The 13,901-nt window shown below is 39.9% G+C and overlaps 1 protein-coding gene across 5 annotated transcripts in view; it reads left to right on the top strand.

Moving 5' to 3' along the window:
- The window catches only part of lyst (lysosomal trafficking regulator), a 48,597-nt gene that overhangs the window by 28,293 nt on the left and 6,403 nt on the right, over positions 1-13,901 (top strand). For 2 of the 5 annotated variants that reach the window (XM_067525537.1, XM_067525533.1), the window contains 28 exons: positions 42-198; positions 296-469; positions 558-718; positions 1,270-1,460; positions 2,033-2,278; positions 2,643-2,816; positions 3,556-3,705; positions 4,720-4,857; positions 4,942-5,140; positions 5,228-5,356; positions 5,826-6,450; positions 7,001-7,181; positions 7,342-7,511; positions 7,600-7,830; positions 8,015-8,181; positions 8,833-8,985; positions 9,127-9,288; positions 9,641-9,832; positions 9,947-10,158; positions 10,241-10,450; positions 10,821-10,997; positions 11,236-11,312; positions 11,429-11,617; positions 11,999-12,144; positions 12,247-12,343; positions 12,508-12,569; positions 12,749-12,804; positions 12,912-13,064. In XM_067525537.1, the coding sequence (XP_067381638.1) occupies positions 42-198; positions 296-469; positions 558-718; positions 1,270-1,460; positions 2,033-2,278; positions 2,643-2,816; positions 3,556-3,705; positions 4,720-4,857; positions 4,942-5,140; positions 5,228-5,356; positions 5,826-6,450; positions 7,001-7,181; positions 7,342-7,511; positions 7,600-7,830; positions 8,015-8,181; positions 8,833-8,985; positions 9,127-9,288; positions 9,641-9,832; positions 9,947-10,158; positions 10,241-10,450; positions 10,821-10,997; positions 11,236-11,312; positions 11,429-11,617; positions 11,999-12,144; positions 12,247-12,343; positions 12,508-12,569; positions 12,749-12,804; positions 12,912-13,064 (4,979 nt within the window). The remainder of the gene's footprint in view (positions 1-41; positions 199-295; positions 470-557; positions 719-1,269; positions 1,461-2,032; positions 2,279-2,642; positions 2,817-3,555; positions 3,706-4,719; positions 4,858-4,941; positions 5,141-5,227; positions 5,357-5,825; positions 6,451-7,000; positions 7,182-7,341; positions 7,512-7,599; positions 7,831-8,014; positions 8,182-8,832; positions 8,986-9,126; positions 9,289-9,640; positions 9,833-9,946; positions 10,159-10,240; positions 10,451-10,820; positions 10,998-11,235; positions 11,313-11,428; positions 11,618-11,998; positions 12,145-12,246; positions 12,344-12,507; positions 12,570-12,748; positions 12,805-12,911; positions 13,065-13,901) is intronic. The other 3 variants (XM_067525536.1, XM_067525535.1, XM_067525534.1) reach the window with 2 other exon arrangements.

The raw sequence follows: 13,901 nt of genomic DNA, 5'->3' as shown, positions 1-13,901 counted from the left end.
CCTTAAACTGGTTTTGAAATTCTCTTCTCATTGTTTTCCAGAAGAGAGAAACCCTCTTGCAGCTGAGTCTCATTATGGCTCTGCTCAGGCTGGGATGAGATTAGCAGAGGAAGTCCTCATTCATATTCTGTCCATGGGTTCCAAAGCACTGATGCTTCAAGTGTGGGCAAACTTCTCGACGGGCTCTCTCACTTTCAGGTGGGCTTTAGTTTAGAATAAATTTGCAAAAATTGAGTTGCTTTTTTAAAAAATCTGATTATGGACCTTGACATATTGTAATGTGGTGTTCCTTCAGAATTTGTATAGACCCCAATGATGAGATTAAAGCAGGGCTGTTGGCCCAGGCAGACTCAGATGAGGGACTGCTCAGGCCGGGCCAATGGCAGCACCTCAGCCTTACTTACACTCAGCAGCCAGAAGGCAAGAAAAACATCCATGGCTGTGTGGTTGTCTGGGTGTGTGGCATCAGGTGAGGAACCTGTAATTACAAGATCAAGAATCAGTTGCAGTTTGTTTTTAAATCAGATCAGTTAGTGAACATCTCATCTCTTCTTTAGGAAATGTGAAGTTTCTTTGGACTACACCCTACCCAGAAAGTCCAGTTTATCATCTGACAGCAACAAGACGTTCTGCATGTTAGGCCACTGTACAGCATCTTCTGAGGAGCTGTTGAAGCAGGGTGTATGCTGGAGCATGGGCACTGTGCTTCTGTTCAATGGTACGACTTCTTTTAGCTACTGCCAGCATTTATTAGACTTGAAATCACATCTTAAGTTTTTAAACGGTTAATGCAGATGTACATTCTGATCATTTATATAATTTTATCTGTCCTCAGTGCTGCTCCCTGCTGGTGCATTGGTTTCAACTTTGTCTTTCTTTGTTTATACTGAGCATACATAGTTTTTTAGTGAAGTTATATTTTAAAAGTGTACTGTATCTAATCCAGGGGCTGTAAAAAGTGGGTGCTGATGCCATGTGTCTCATTCTGCAAATTCTCCACCTTAGATTTGGAGGCATACTGAATACTTCTCTTGTTGTCTCTAATAGGCTTTGAATGGCTTGCATCTTGGCAGTCCCATCCTCTGAACCTTACTAATGTCTTTAGAAAAGCTTTAGACCTGTTGTTAAAATTCATCGTACGATAACTTACGAAAACAAGTAATAAAACATTTATGTGCACCATGTGATTAATATATGGGGTGTGTGCGTATGTATGTATGTCAGTTTATAAGATCTGCTTCCTAACTATATGTTTCTCTGAAAATTCAGGGGCTAGAATAGGATCCGAGGAGGCTTTCTACCTGTACACAAGCGGGCCTGACCTCACATCCATCATGCCTTGCAAATATGGCAAGCCCAGTGGGAAATTTTCTAAGTTTGTTACTGAGGAAGAGCTGAAATGTGAACAAGTACGAGAGATTTTGATAAAGAACCAGGATGTGGACACAACTGTTCTAGTTGTAAGTCTTTGATTAAACAAGATATTATCAGACATCACCACAGAAAATAAGCACTTAGAAAATATTAAATAAGCATATGTGTTTTATTGTCTTTGTCACATTTCTACACATTATTTGTGTTAAAATGCAGATAAGCGTTGTTGTTAAATCCTTGTGCTTTGTGATGTAAGTGCTCTGTGAGCATAGTAAATCCCTCCAATGTCTCATTCATTGTTTCATTTCACGGTGTATGAGTAATGCGCTGTTCCAATTAGTTTTCATTAATGATACTGCATTATAGGAAGTAATTTTTCCCCATTGGAAAAAGCTATTACAGTTAAGCTACAGATATTTTGGTAAGGCTGAAAATAGTTTTTTCCTCCACTGAATGCTAATGCCTTATAGTAGTTTTGCCTAATAGTTTTACTGGCTAAAAAAACAAGACACTAAGAAATGAGGGATGAATGATTTTATTCCACAGCTTTAGAACTTTTCTACGGGCCATATATAGGCTACAATTAGAAACTATTTAAAGGTACATTATGGCCATTTTGCCTACACAAATCAACTTTGTGCATTTTGTCTCTGCACAGGAGAGCCTAGCAGTAGTGTATGCTCCCAGCAGTCCCAGAGTCTACACTATCTATGAGCCTGTAATCAGACTGAAAGGTCAGGCCAAGACAGTGGTTACCCAGCGTCCCTTCAGCTCTAAAGATGTGCAGAGTGTTTCCCTGGAGCCCCACGCTCTCAGGGCTCTGCTGCCTACTGAAACCCAAGGGCTGCAGAGTATCCTGCACAAGATTGGAGGAACGGGAAGTTTTGTCTTCCTCTTTGCACAGGTAGGATGATCCTTATCTTTAATAGGTTTGGAAGGTCACTATTCCCAGTTGTCATGATATTTATTTATTACGCTATAGAGGTACCTTTTTGTGACAAAAAGTCAGCTGTTCCCCTGACAAAAGAATTTCAGGGCATAGAGTAATAACTGCTGAATCATGTTTTTCACAGGGAAGCTTTAAAGGGCAATTTCTGTTTGAAAACTAATATTATTGTAAAATTTATTTACTGCAATATTGAAATATTTTAGCGTCATCAAAAAATTATTGCGTTTGTCTCAACTGTCTAGTAGTGATTGCAGTTTGATGTTTTGTTTTTTGTTTTTTTTTCCCCCTCATCATTCACCTTGTTCTCTGCGGTGTCCAGACGGTGGAGCTGACCGACTGTGAGAAGACCCAGGCTCTCGCCTTGCAGGTGCTGCTCTCTTTGTCCAAGTTTAACCAACACCGCATCCAGGAAATGGACTGTTACCATGGTTACTCCATGATCCACCAGGTCCTCATCAAGTCCAAATGCATTGTGGGATATCATATGCTGAAAGTGAGTCACACCTTAAAGTCTTTGCTTGTCTTCTGTTCCAGCAAACTCTGCTGATCTGTGCAGTGAAACTTATTCATTGGCACTTGTTTTTACAGTGAGTCAGATCAAGCCTAATAACACTGGTGCTTCTCTAAGCCAGTGTTGGTGACCCTGCTGTTACTTGACCCTCTGGCTGTGTCTGTAATTGAGCTGTGTGATTACTGTGTGCTGAAATGGATTCTGACTGACTTGATAAAGCACTGAGCTCCTGCTGAGTCACACATCACCTCTGATTGCCTTTGTCATTTTAGGCATCCATATATTTTATTGTATAGAAAAAGAAAGGAAGTGATTAGTGATATTAAACACTCAAAATCATATCTATATGAATAAGGACTATGCTGTAACATAGTTGTTGAAATTGTTTTTGTTAATGCTGCACAAGAAATCACTATTTTGTGTTTTTCTTAACACCCAGTAAATTTTACTGAGTTTCAGTATACCATCACCAAAGGACTGCAAGATTCATGATCACTGCAGTGATGCTAGTCATAAATGATACACTTTGATAAATACAGACAGAACTGCGCAGAGTAATTGGGATTGGTTTTGATTAGGTGATAAGCACTCAGAAAAGGTATTTATTGATTTTTCTGCACTGTAAGATTGTTGATCAGTACAGTATATTGACCTGTGTCTGATTAGATGAAACGGTAGTTTTTAGTATTTTTTAAGTGGTGTCCAAATTGTGTCTCTGTAGACTTTGTTAGATGGATGCTGTAGTGGACCGATCCTCATCGTGGGGGATGATGGTCAGTTTCGTTTGGACACGGAATCCATCGCTGTGGTGCAGGATATAAGGCTTCTATCAGACGTCCTGTTGGACTGGAAAATCTGGGCCAAAGCTGAGGTAAATCCATACATCACTGGGTCCAAATTGGTACTTATTATTATTTATTTATTATATACTTTATTAATATCCATCCAGAAATGTTTGTGGACAACCTGCTACATTAAAGGTGCTTGGAGTTCGGGGTTCAGTGTCTTGTCCAGAGGCACTTTGAAATGTGACGTTATATTATAAATTAAACTCAAGACAAATGAAATTCGCTAAATTACAAATTTTGTTCGTCCTACATCTTATATTTCGTTTTTAGTTGAAAGGAGCATTATTTAAAAGTAAAAGAGGAATGCGCTGCTACAGTGGTATCAAACTAATTGACTTTCTACAGTAAACATGAGAATGGCATTACTGATAATGTACTTTTCTAGTTTCTCCCAAGGTCTGCTTATTATTAATAAAAAATAAAAATCTCAAAACATCATCATCTTATGATGAGCTGCTGATAAATGCATACACCATAGGAGCTTCTCTAAGCTTCAAAAAACAGATTTTTAAAGGAGCGTATTGATTTTATATCAAGTTTAACTTATCTAAACTTTTGGGGAGGAAACACTACTGGACTCTTAATAATGTTTTCTGGGTAGATCTACCTTAAAATGGTACACTAACTGTATTTGCACTCCAAATTTATATATATATATATATATATATATATATATATATATATATATATATATATATATATATATATATATATATATATATATATATATATATATATATATATTATAATAATTGTTATATATATATATATATATATATATATATATATATATATATATATATATATATATATATATATATATTATAATAATTGTTATATATTATAATAACCTTAAATCTATATTTGATAAACCCATAGAATTAAAGAATTGAAAATAAGCCCTGTGTGTTTCTGAACAGCTCTGTTCAACTTTGCTGTGGAGTGACAGTTCTTTCAACCCCCACTAACCATTAGATGATGAAGCAGCAGTTAATGTGTCAGTCTGTCATTCAGTGTTTTTTTTTTTAATCTGTCAGTGTGGCGTGTGGGAAGTGCTTCTCGCTGCCTTGGAGATACTCATAAGGGTGCATCACCCTCATCAGGTTTTCAACATCCGTCAATTCCTCAAGGCGGAAATAGTGCATCACTTCCTGCTTACCTGCCAGGTTTTACAGGTAGGTCGCTGTCATTAAGTCAGTGTCACCCAACATCATCCTTACTTTCAGAGACTTTATTTACAACATTATGTTTGTCTCAAGGAGCATCGGGATGAACATCTGACTGCCATACCACAGGAAGTCTGTTTGTCATTCGTCAGGATTATACAAGAGGTCCTCGGGTCACCTCCAGACATGGACCTGTTAAAACTCGTCTTCAACTTCCTGCTGGCTGTTCACCCACCTACCAACACCTATGTCTGTCACACTCCATCCAGCTTCTTCTTCTCCTTGCACATAGGTGAGGGAGCAGTGCACTTGAAAGTAGAGTCTGTATCAAAGTGCCATTAATTTAATGTACTGAGGTCTTTTGATGTCTGTTTGTCAGATGGGAAGCTTTACCAGGAGAAGGTTCAGTCCATTATGTACCTGAGACACTCCAACAGTGGAGGAAAGTCTGCCAGCAGTTCTGTGGTCTCACTCTCCCCTACTATGTTTGCTGATGCTCCCCATGAAGGTACAGATGCTTTGACCATATACACTGACCTTAAAGCACTCCCATCTTCCAGCGCAGTGGAGATATTTAAATACAGTGCTTTTAGTTTGCTGCTTAGGATGAAATTATCAATGGAAAATTCAACAGTGCCTTTATGAGTGCATGTACCTCCAACAAGGAAATTCTGTTTAACAAGCTGTGTCAGCCCTACGCTCTATCTGTGATGAATTACAGATTTTATGTTAGAGTTTTATTTTACATGGCTAATGGAAACACCATTACTTCTGAGTAAAAAGTTGATGTTTAAGAATTCTCTTTTCAAGTGTTCTCAATTTTATGCTTTAAAAGAATTGTAATATAACTGGTTCTCCCTATAGTACATTTGAGAAAGTGGTTCTTTGTTTTAAATGTTTTTATGTTACCATAATGAATCTGATCATGTTACATTAAAACATTTTTAATAATCAAAACATTTTGTTCTGTTTTTTAGGCCATTTCCATGCTCCTTCCCCCGAACGTGGAGGTGATGATCAGTCACTACGCCCTCCTAATTTAGCACCATCTCCATACTCCTCCCCACTGCTTACACCTCGACTTGGACATGGTAACTTGAACGAGGCGGGTCAAGGTGATGGGGTTTCCCTCAACTCTCAGCAGGCTCTGGGCAGCACAGAGACTCTCAGAAAGGGTGGGGGTGAGGAGCATCTCCTCAGCAGCTGTGAATCAGCCAGGACTATCTGTGAATCTAAGGACTTAAGTGAGGGAGGAGCTCCACGCACTCCTTCCATCAGCGTCGAGGAGGAACGGGATGAGGCAGCAGAGGTGGATAGCCTGGCAGAAGGCAGCGTGGGCATCACAGAGTCTGAGGACCGGTTCGACTGGGCCAGTGATGAGGCTCCACGCCGCCCTGATAGCCTCAAAGTCATCCAGTCCTTTCAGAGGAGCCACAGCAACTTGACCAGTCTTGGCCTGGCCTTCCCAGCTGCAAATGGCTCATTGGCAGTCGGACGCTGGCCGACTGCTGCCGATCGAGGCTCTTTGCCTGAAGACTGGGAGAGCTACACTTACTCTCCTGGCTATGAGAGGACCCACAGCAAGTCCGAGTCCAATGACAAGTACGTTGCCACAGTAGCGTCAGATACATTATAACTATGCATAATGGGAAAAGTTGAAGTTCTAACTCAATATATCATCAATACTTTTTATCTCAGACCCAGTCTAAAGAATTATTTATAATGAACATGAATACTCTTTTACTCTTTTGTAAATCTTTTTTTTTTCGATATCTTTGTTTATGTGGGTTGTGTTGTTCTACTCAAAAAACAAAACTCAAAACCACAGCTTGTAATTAGTAAATTCACATGCATTTTGTATAAAATGTACAATAATGTGTAACGTACACAAAATGTATATAGCGATATATTTTCTTAAAAGGTGCCTTCACTGATATTGAACTTGCTTCTTTTGGATCTAGTTTGGGAAAATATTTTAATATAAAGAATCCGGAGGGATGTTTAAAAGCATTAATGTACATTTACACCCTAAACTAAAGCCATAGAAAGCAAGTTGAATATTGGTGAAGTTGCCCTTTAACTTGCACTGACTTTACTTGAAAAATGGCTAGATGTGCTTCAACAGCACTAAAGACTAAGCTTTGTTTCTCAGGTCTAGCACTGAGGACTGCCTGGAACTGATCTGCTGTGGACTCTATGATCTTCTGAGGGGAGTCTTGCTGCTGTTGCCTGACCTAATGCTTGACGAGGTAATGGACAAACTCATTCAGCCAGAGGCCCTCATTGTTCTGGTCAACCACTCGTCACCTCTCATCCAACAAGGAGTCATGAAGGTTAGTTCGGTGTTCACTTTGAAGACACTGATACTATAAAGCGGGTTGATCTGATTTTGTACCAGTATTAAAGTTTATAGAGTTTATAGACCGTTGAAAAGAAACCGTATGAAATGACTTACAGTAAATTACCTCCTATCATTCTGCTTCTCTTTCCCAGCTGTTGGATGCTTATTTCAGCCGAGCCCTCAAGGAGCAGAAGGAGAAATTCTTGAAGAACCATGGCTTCTCACTGCTGGCCAACCAGCTATACATCCACCAGGGCAGCCAGGGGCTCCTCGAATGCTTCCTGGAGATGCTATTTGGACGACCAGTAGGCTTAGAGGAAGAGTGAGTCCATTGACAGCACAACTGTTTTATGTAGGCTATTCCATTAAATCTCAATAATTTTCTTTTTCTTTTTTGTAAATCTTTCTAGTCTGGACCTAGAGGAAATGGAAAGCATCTCACCCTTCAGAAAGCGCTGCATCATCCCAGTGTTGGGGCTTATTGAAAACTCTCTGTATGACAACTCTTTGGTGCACAACATCCTGTGCATGCTTTTGCAACTCCTCAACGCCTGCCCCAAGCTGGCAGACATCCTGCTAGACCACGGGCTGCTCTACGTGCTCTTTAATACCCTCTCCACTCTCAACGGCATGGAGAATGGGTACGGCTTCCAGAAGAGAATAATTCACTAGAAAACCTCCATGGGTTCACTGTGTTTTTTTATTGAATCATTGAGCCATAAATTAAATGATTTGTCCCCTCACTGTTCATTGATCTGCTGTCTGAGACGTGCACACTCATGTCTTGTGCTTCATATATTTTTGCTTTTCCTCCTCTCTCTGCAGTATTCCTATGAATGACTACAAACTTCTGGTGTGTGACATCCAACAGCTGCTGGTAGCTGTGACTATCCACTCCTGCAGCTCTTCAGGGTCACAGTACTTCCGCATCATCGAAGACCTCATTACCTTGCTGGGTTTCATGCAGACCAGCAAGATGTGTCGCACACAGGGTGAGGGGTTGGATTTCCGAAATTCAGTACATATGCAAAATACATCAGTGTTGACATCTACAATGCAGTTGGATGATATCAAGTTGTCAAGCTCTGCTGTAGAAAGAAACTGTACTGTTACTTTATTATCTACAACAATTTGAGATATATCTTACATCTCTGTCTTCTCACCAAATAGCTTTCTCTAATTTTTCTTTAAATCTGCTCTCTGATCTGGTTGTGTGTCATTTCAGTAATTATACTAAACTAAGACTCATGCAACCATTTAAAGGTTGTTAGAAATTTTTTTCACTGATTTTGAACTTGCTTCCTTTGGTTCTAGTTTGGGTAGTACATGTACATAAATGCCATTAAACTTCCTTTTGAATTCCATATATCAAAATATCTCTACTTGAGCTTTCAGATTAGATTATCACAGTTTTTCAGATAAAAGAAATATTTTAAGTTGGTAGGAAATTTTAAAAGCAATGATGTAAATTTACACCCTAAACAAGGCCACAGAAAGCAAGGTGAAAATTGGTGAAGTCGCCCTTTAAGTATTGTACTTGGCCCACTGTCATTCATCAATGGGGATCATGAGGTTAATGTCTTAACATGGCAAATTTCATTAGCTGTTTGGTTTGGGTTTTTTTTTTTTTTTTGTTACTTCAGAGATGGCTGTGGCCTTGCAGTTCCGTGTCCTTCAGTCAGCAATTGAGTTCATAAAGACGACAGCCAATCAGGAACCTCAGAAGTTGAGCAGTTCTGTTAACACACCAAGCTCTCCACATCATGCCATCTATCAGAAGCGCAAGAGCATCGCAGGTGAATATTAATTATGCAACAGTAGAAATGTGGTCTGCAGATTTTCTAATCCTCACTGTCGAGGTTTATTAAAAGCTTTATGTGTTCCCACTGCACTCTCACCTGTCTGTTTATTGGTCCTCTTCTCACCCCGATCTGAAGGTTCCATTGCCATGAAAGACTCCATTATCCCCCGCATTCCTAGACAGCACACCTGCTCCTATGGCCAAATCCCCCTGTCCCCTCCCTTCAGCTTCCTGTCCCATGACTCCCCCGTGTCTTCCCCTTTAGGAGCTCCATCGTACATGTTCCACTGTGATGCAGGTAGCTTGGACTGTGGTCCACAGCAGAGAACATCTTCCCTCTTGAGGGGCATGTCTCCCACATTTGCAGTGAACTCATCTTTCATCCCCAACACTGACCTTGCCCAGTATCCTCGAGAGCTACTGGTGCCTTTGTGTGTGCATGTTTGATTTGCTTAACTAAATCACATTTAAACACTTGGCACAGATGGCATTTGTGAATCTGTATAATCTTGTGTGTTTAATGATACATGAAAGATATTCTGAACTTGAAAGGGAAAAAAGCATGTGTGCCTTTACTTACAAATGGCGTACCATCTTAAGCACCCAGATGGTGTACGCCCATTTGATCATTCATGATATTGTGCTTCTAGGCCGGCGCCGGCTCTCTTTGGCCCAGACTGATTCTCTCCTAATGCGAATGCGCTCTGTAGCTAGTGATGAGCTCCACCAGATGATGCAGAGGAGGATGAGCCAGGAAAACCCCATTCGTGCGAGTGAGACTGAGTTTGTCCAACGGCTTCAGAGGCTTGTGGTTCTTGCTGTCAACAGACTAATTTACTATGGTAAACATTTTATTTCTGTTATCTATTCTAATCATCTCCATTTTCTCCTTCACCTAACAATGAGCACAGATTAAACTAATCTTGATTCTGTTTACATTTTTTTCCTCATTACAGATGTGAGTCAGGACTTATTTGATCTCCTGAATATCCCAGACTCCCCAGACCAACAGCTTTTCACACCAGATCCCAGTGATCAAGTACAAGATGAGAGTTGCCCTGCCTCCATTCCACACTCACCTGTTCCTTTCACCCTGCCGCCTGCCAGCAAAAAAAGTTTTCAGAAGGACATCCTCAAACTGATGATGGACGGGATCAAAATCAGCCTGGTATGAGGACAGTCACTGAGAAGATTGCTTTAAGACTCCTTTTTTGTAGCTGTTCTGAAATTACAATATTATGATCTCACAGGGCAGCACAGGCCGCGGTGGAGCACCACATCACCAGTGGCGAAGAATCCTATGGTCGTGTCGGGACACTTTTCGGGTCCAAATTGGCCGCCTGTTAGTGCACACACTAAGCCCTGCTCTTCCGCTGTCTGACAGGAAAGAGGCACTGGAGTTTGTATTTGATCCCAGACATTTAGATATCCTCAAGGAGAGCCTCAGCCCAGGTCTAGAGGTTCGTCAACTTATCTTAGCTTTTTTCACTATGTGTCAGACATTAATATTATTTCGGAAATTATATTTTTCATGTGCCAAGTGATTTATTCAAAGTCTTTTTTTGGTGTTTATTTTAGTGAAAAGTGTGAGTGAGCATAAATTTGTGGGACCTGTCAGGCTTTGGTACTAAAATAACTGACAGATGTTTTCATGCACGTCAGCGGCCCCTTGCAATGTCATTCTATCAGTCTGCATCCTTCTCTCAAGATTTAATGAGGGCCGACTTCAGTGATAAGTCTTGCTTCCTGTCCATCACTCTGTGACTTGTATCAGACTCAAATTAAAATTTTATCTGTTCTTTAGTATCATACTGTCTCTCTTTTACTTAGCATGGACCAAAGCTATCACTGTACCTGTTTGAGATGCTGCATGATCACAAGGACAGCCTTACCAAAGACGAGCAGAACACTGTGGGTGTATTCATGACCTCGCTCAAGCTTTGTGGCCATCGCTGCATTCCACCCAATGCTCCACACAAACCAGACTTGCTCAAAGCAGTAAATGAGGTAAATCCTACAAACACAGCCACTGTTAAAGTGAAGTAAACAGATTAACATCAGCTCATCAAATCTAATTTGCTGGTTGAGTAGCAGGAAATGTCAGCTTTTGTTTTTGTTTTGCACAGTTGGATATATTCAGTAAATGCTAAGCACACTCAAATCAGGTTTTTTTCCTTTTTTTTTTAATTGCATGCTTTGTTTTGCAAGTTGCAAGTTTTTGTTTACTTATGACTTATTCATACAGGAAAAAATAAAGTATGAAGCAGAAGCAAAAACAAGCAAAGTGGCATGGGAAAAGAAAATGGCTAACACTCAGAGAAGGTAGGTTTTGGCTTTTTTCTGATGTAAAATTTATGTTTAGCGCAAGAAAATAGTGGTAGGAATCATGTCTTTGTTCCACTCTTCAATTCACTCCATGTTTTGTTATTTCACTGTAGTCTTATCCAAAGGCTGGAAGGCAAGTCCAAGGACATTTCCAAAATTGCAGCTGATATCACTCAGACCGTTTGTCTGCGACAAGGCATGGAGAGAAAGAAAGTCATCCAGCACATTAGGGGACTTTACAAGATCGACCTGAGTGCCAGCCGCCACTGGCAAGAGCTGGTGCAACAACTCACACATGACCGGTGGGCATGGAGATATACTTCTTTTTTTAGTACAATTAAAGTGGGGTTACTATACTAAACTTTATTCTAATGCTAAATATTTTTCTCCTCCCACTGAAGACTTTTTAAATTTAAAATAGAAGAACTCTTCTAATGTCAAACTTAGTAGACAAGTAAAATCTGCCATTTTAAATATGCAGTAGAATACCTATTTATTTGTATTTTTGATAAATTTTATCTGCATTCACAAAGTACTAAATACTGTTTTTAAAACCTGCTTAAATTTAAAGGTACTGAATAAACAATAAACCTAAAGTCATGTTATTTTAGTACATATTTTTAGACTAAAACTAACAAAAGAGTAGACAAACTGTTTGAGAGGTCTGTAATTGTCTCGTTCAGTGCGGTTTGGTATGATCAAACATCCTACCCAACATCCTGGCAACTTGACCCCACTGAAGGGCCAAACCGGGAGCGCCGGCGGCTACAGAGATGCTACCTCACCATCCCGAATAAATATCTGCTCCCAGACAGACGCAAGCCTGAAGGTAGAGAGACCCTTTAACTTGTAGCCATTTAGCAACATTCTGTCTAGTGCTCTGTGTTTGTCACCTTCATTGTTAATAATTTGACCATCATGTCTTATTTAGATCCAGTGAAGCCACCACTTTCATTCCTCTTTGAGGATAAGACCCACTCCTCCTTCTCCTCCACTGTCAAAGATAAAGCCACTAGCGAGTCCATCAGGTATTATACCGTACTTCTCCATTTCTGTGCCTGTCTATAAATCCCTAGCACACGTCACATTGCTTTCTTGAAGCCAGAATGATCTGAAAAAGGAACATAAATGTCTTATTGACATTGTTAGGTGTCTATGCTTTATTTATTTTATTTATTTTTTTGGTCCATAGGTTTACCAGACGGTGCATCAGCGTCGCCCCCTCAAGAGAGACAGCAGGGGAGCTACTTCTGGGTAAGGCGCTGACCGTCTCTCACATCTGCTCCATGCATAATATATTCTCAGCTGTTCACACAGCCCAAAGCAAAAGAATAATCTGCTCTCTCTAAGGCACTGCCCTCACACACAAGTCAATGTGCAGTATGTGTTGCTTTTAGTACACAAAATCTCACTCACCCTGTCCTGTCTCACAGGAAAGGCTGGGATGTACTTTGTGGAGGACAATGCTGCTGATGCTAATGACAACCAGGTAAAGCCGGACTTTACTGGTCAGGTTTCTTCCCCATTAGGTGGGTGGCAGTCTATGTGACTTCACCTGGAGACTCAACACTAGATGTTTTTTATGTGTTTTGACAGATCATTCATGGGGAGACAGAGGCACCTTCTTTCTCCTGGACGTACGAGGAGATCAAGGAGGTGCACAAGCGATGGTGGCAGCTGAGAGACAACGCCGTGGAGATATTCCTAACCAACGGCAGAACCCTGCTGTTAGCTTTTGACAACAGCAAGGTGAGTCAAAGACACAATTCACACAGGATAAAGATGAAGGAAGTTATATTCGATGAAGGTTTCAAGAAACAAATGCTAAAATGAAAGCTGACATTGCTCACGAATGGAAAACAGTAGCCGTCCTAGCATATTTACTTGAGCTGTTTTGTTTCACTATTGCATGAAACTGCAGGGGGGTTATCATGCATAACTAGGCTACCTAGCAAATCACAAGAATATAAAAATGTGGCCTCACAGGAGAGACCATAATAAAATAAAAGATAAATTGAAAGAGCCTACTGATGCTGAAAGGAAAAGATGTATGAATAGATAAAATCATGCAGCTTTGAGGTTGAGAGTTAATGGTGGAGTTGCCTTTTTGGTATTTTATCTTGGATACCTGCTGAGCTCAGCAGTATCATGTGAAAAGAATCAATCGTAAACACAAGATACATTAACATTATTCTCTATATGTAAGAAAACAAAATGTATTATTATTATTTTACATTAAAATACTAACAAAGGTTGCAGTGTTGTTGAACAAAGCAAGGCTTTACAGAACGTATTTCCAATTTTGAAAAATTCAAATCTGTCGTTCCCAGATTGTCTGTGGATTTGCAAAAGCCGTTTCCATATAGTATAAATAGATATTGGTTTTAGTGCAAGTCTCAACAACTGCTGGATGGGTTCCTAGGAAATTTAGTATAAACTTATAGTATTATAGTTTAAAGTATAAAAGTATAAAAATATGATGACTTTTTTACCTAAACGTTGGCCATCATCAAGTAAAAAATTTTATTTGTCCAATATTTTGGTTTATGACCTAATATCTGCCACCACATCAGCTGTTTTCTTTTA

Source organism: Channa argus, chromosome 1 (genome assembly GCF_033026475.1).
Source record: "Channa argus isolate prfri chromosome 1, Channa argus male v1.0, whole genome shotgun sequence".
Classification (NCBI taxonomy): domain Eukaryota; kingdom Metazoa; phylum Chordata; class Actinopteri; order Anabantiformes; family Channidae; genus Channa; species Channa argus.
Note: the sequence above shows the minus strand (reverse complement) of the source record. Positions and strands in the feature narration are given on the sequence as shown.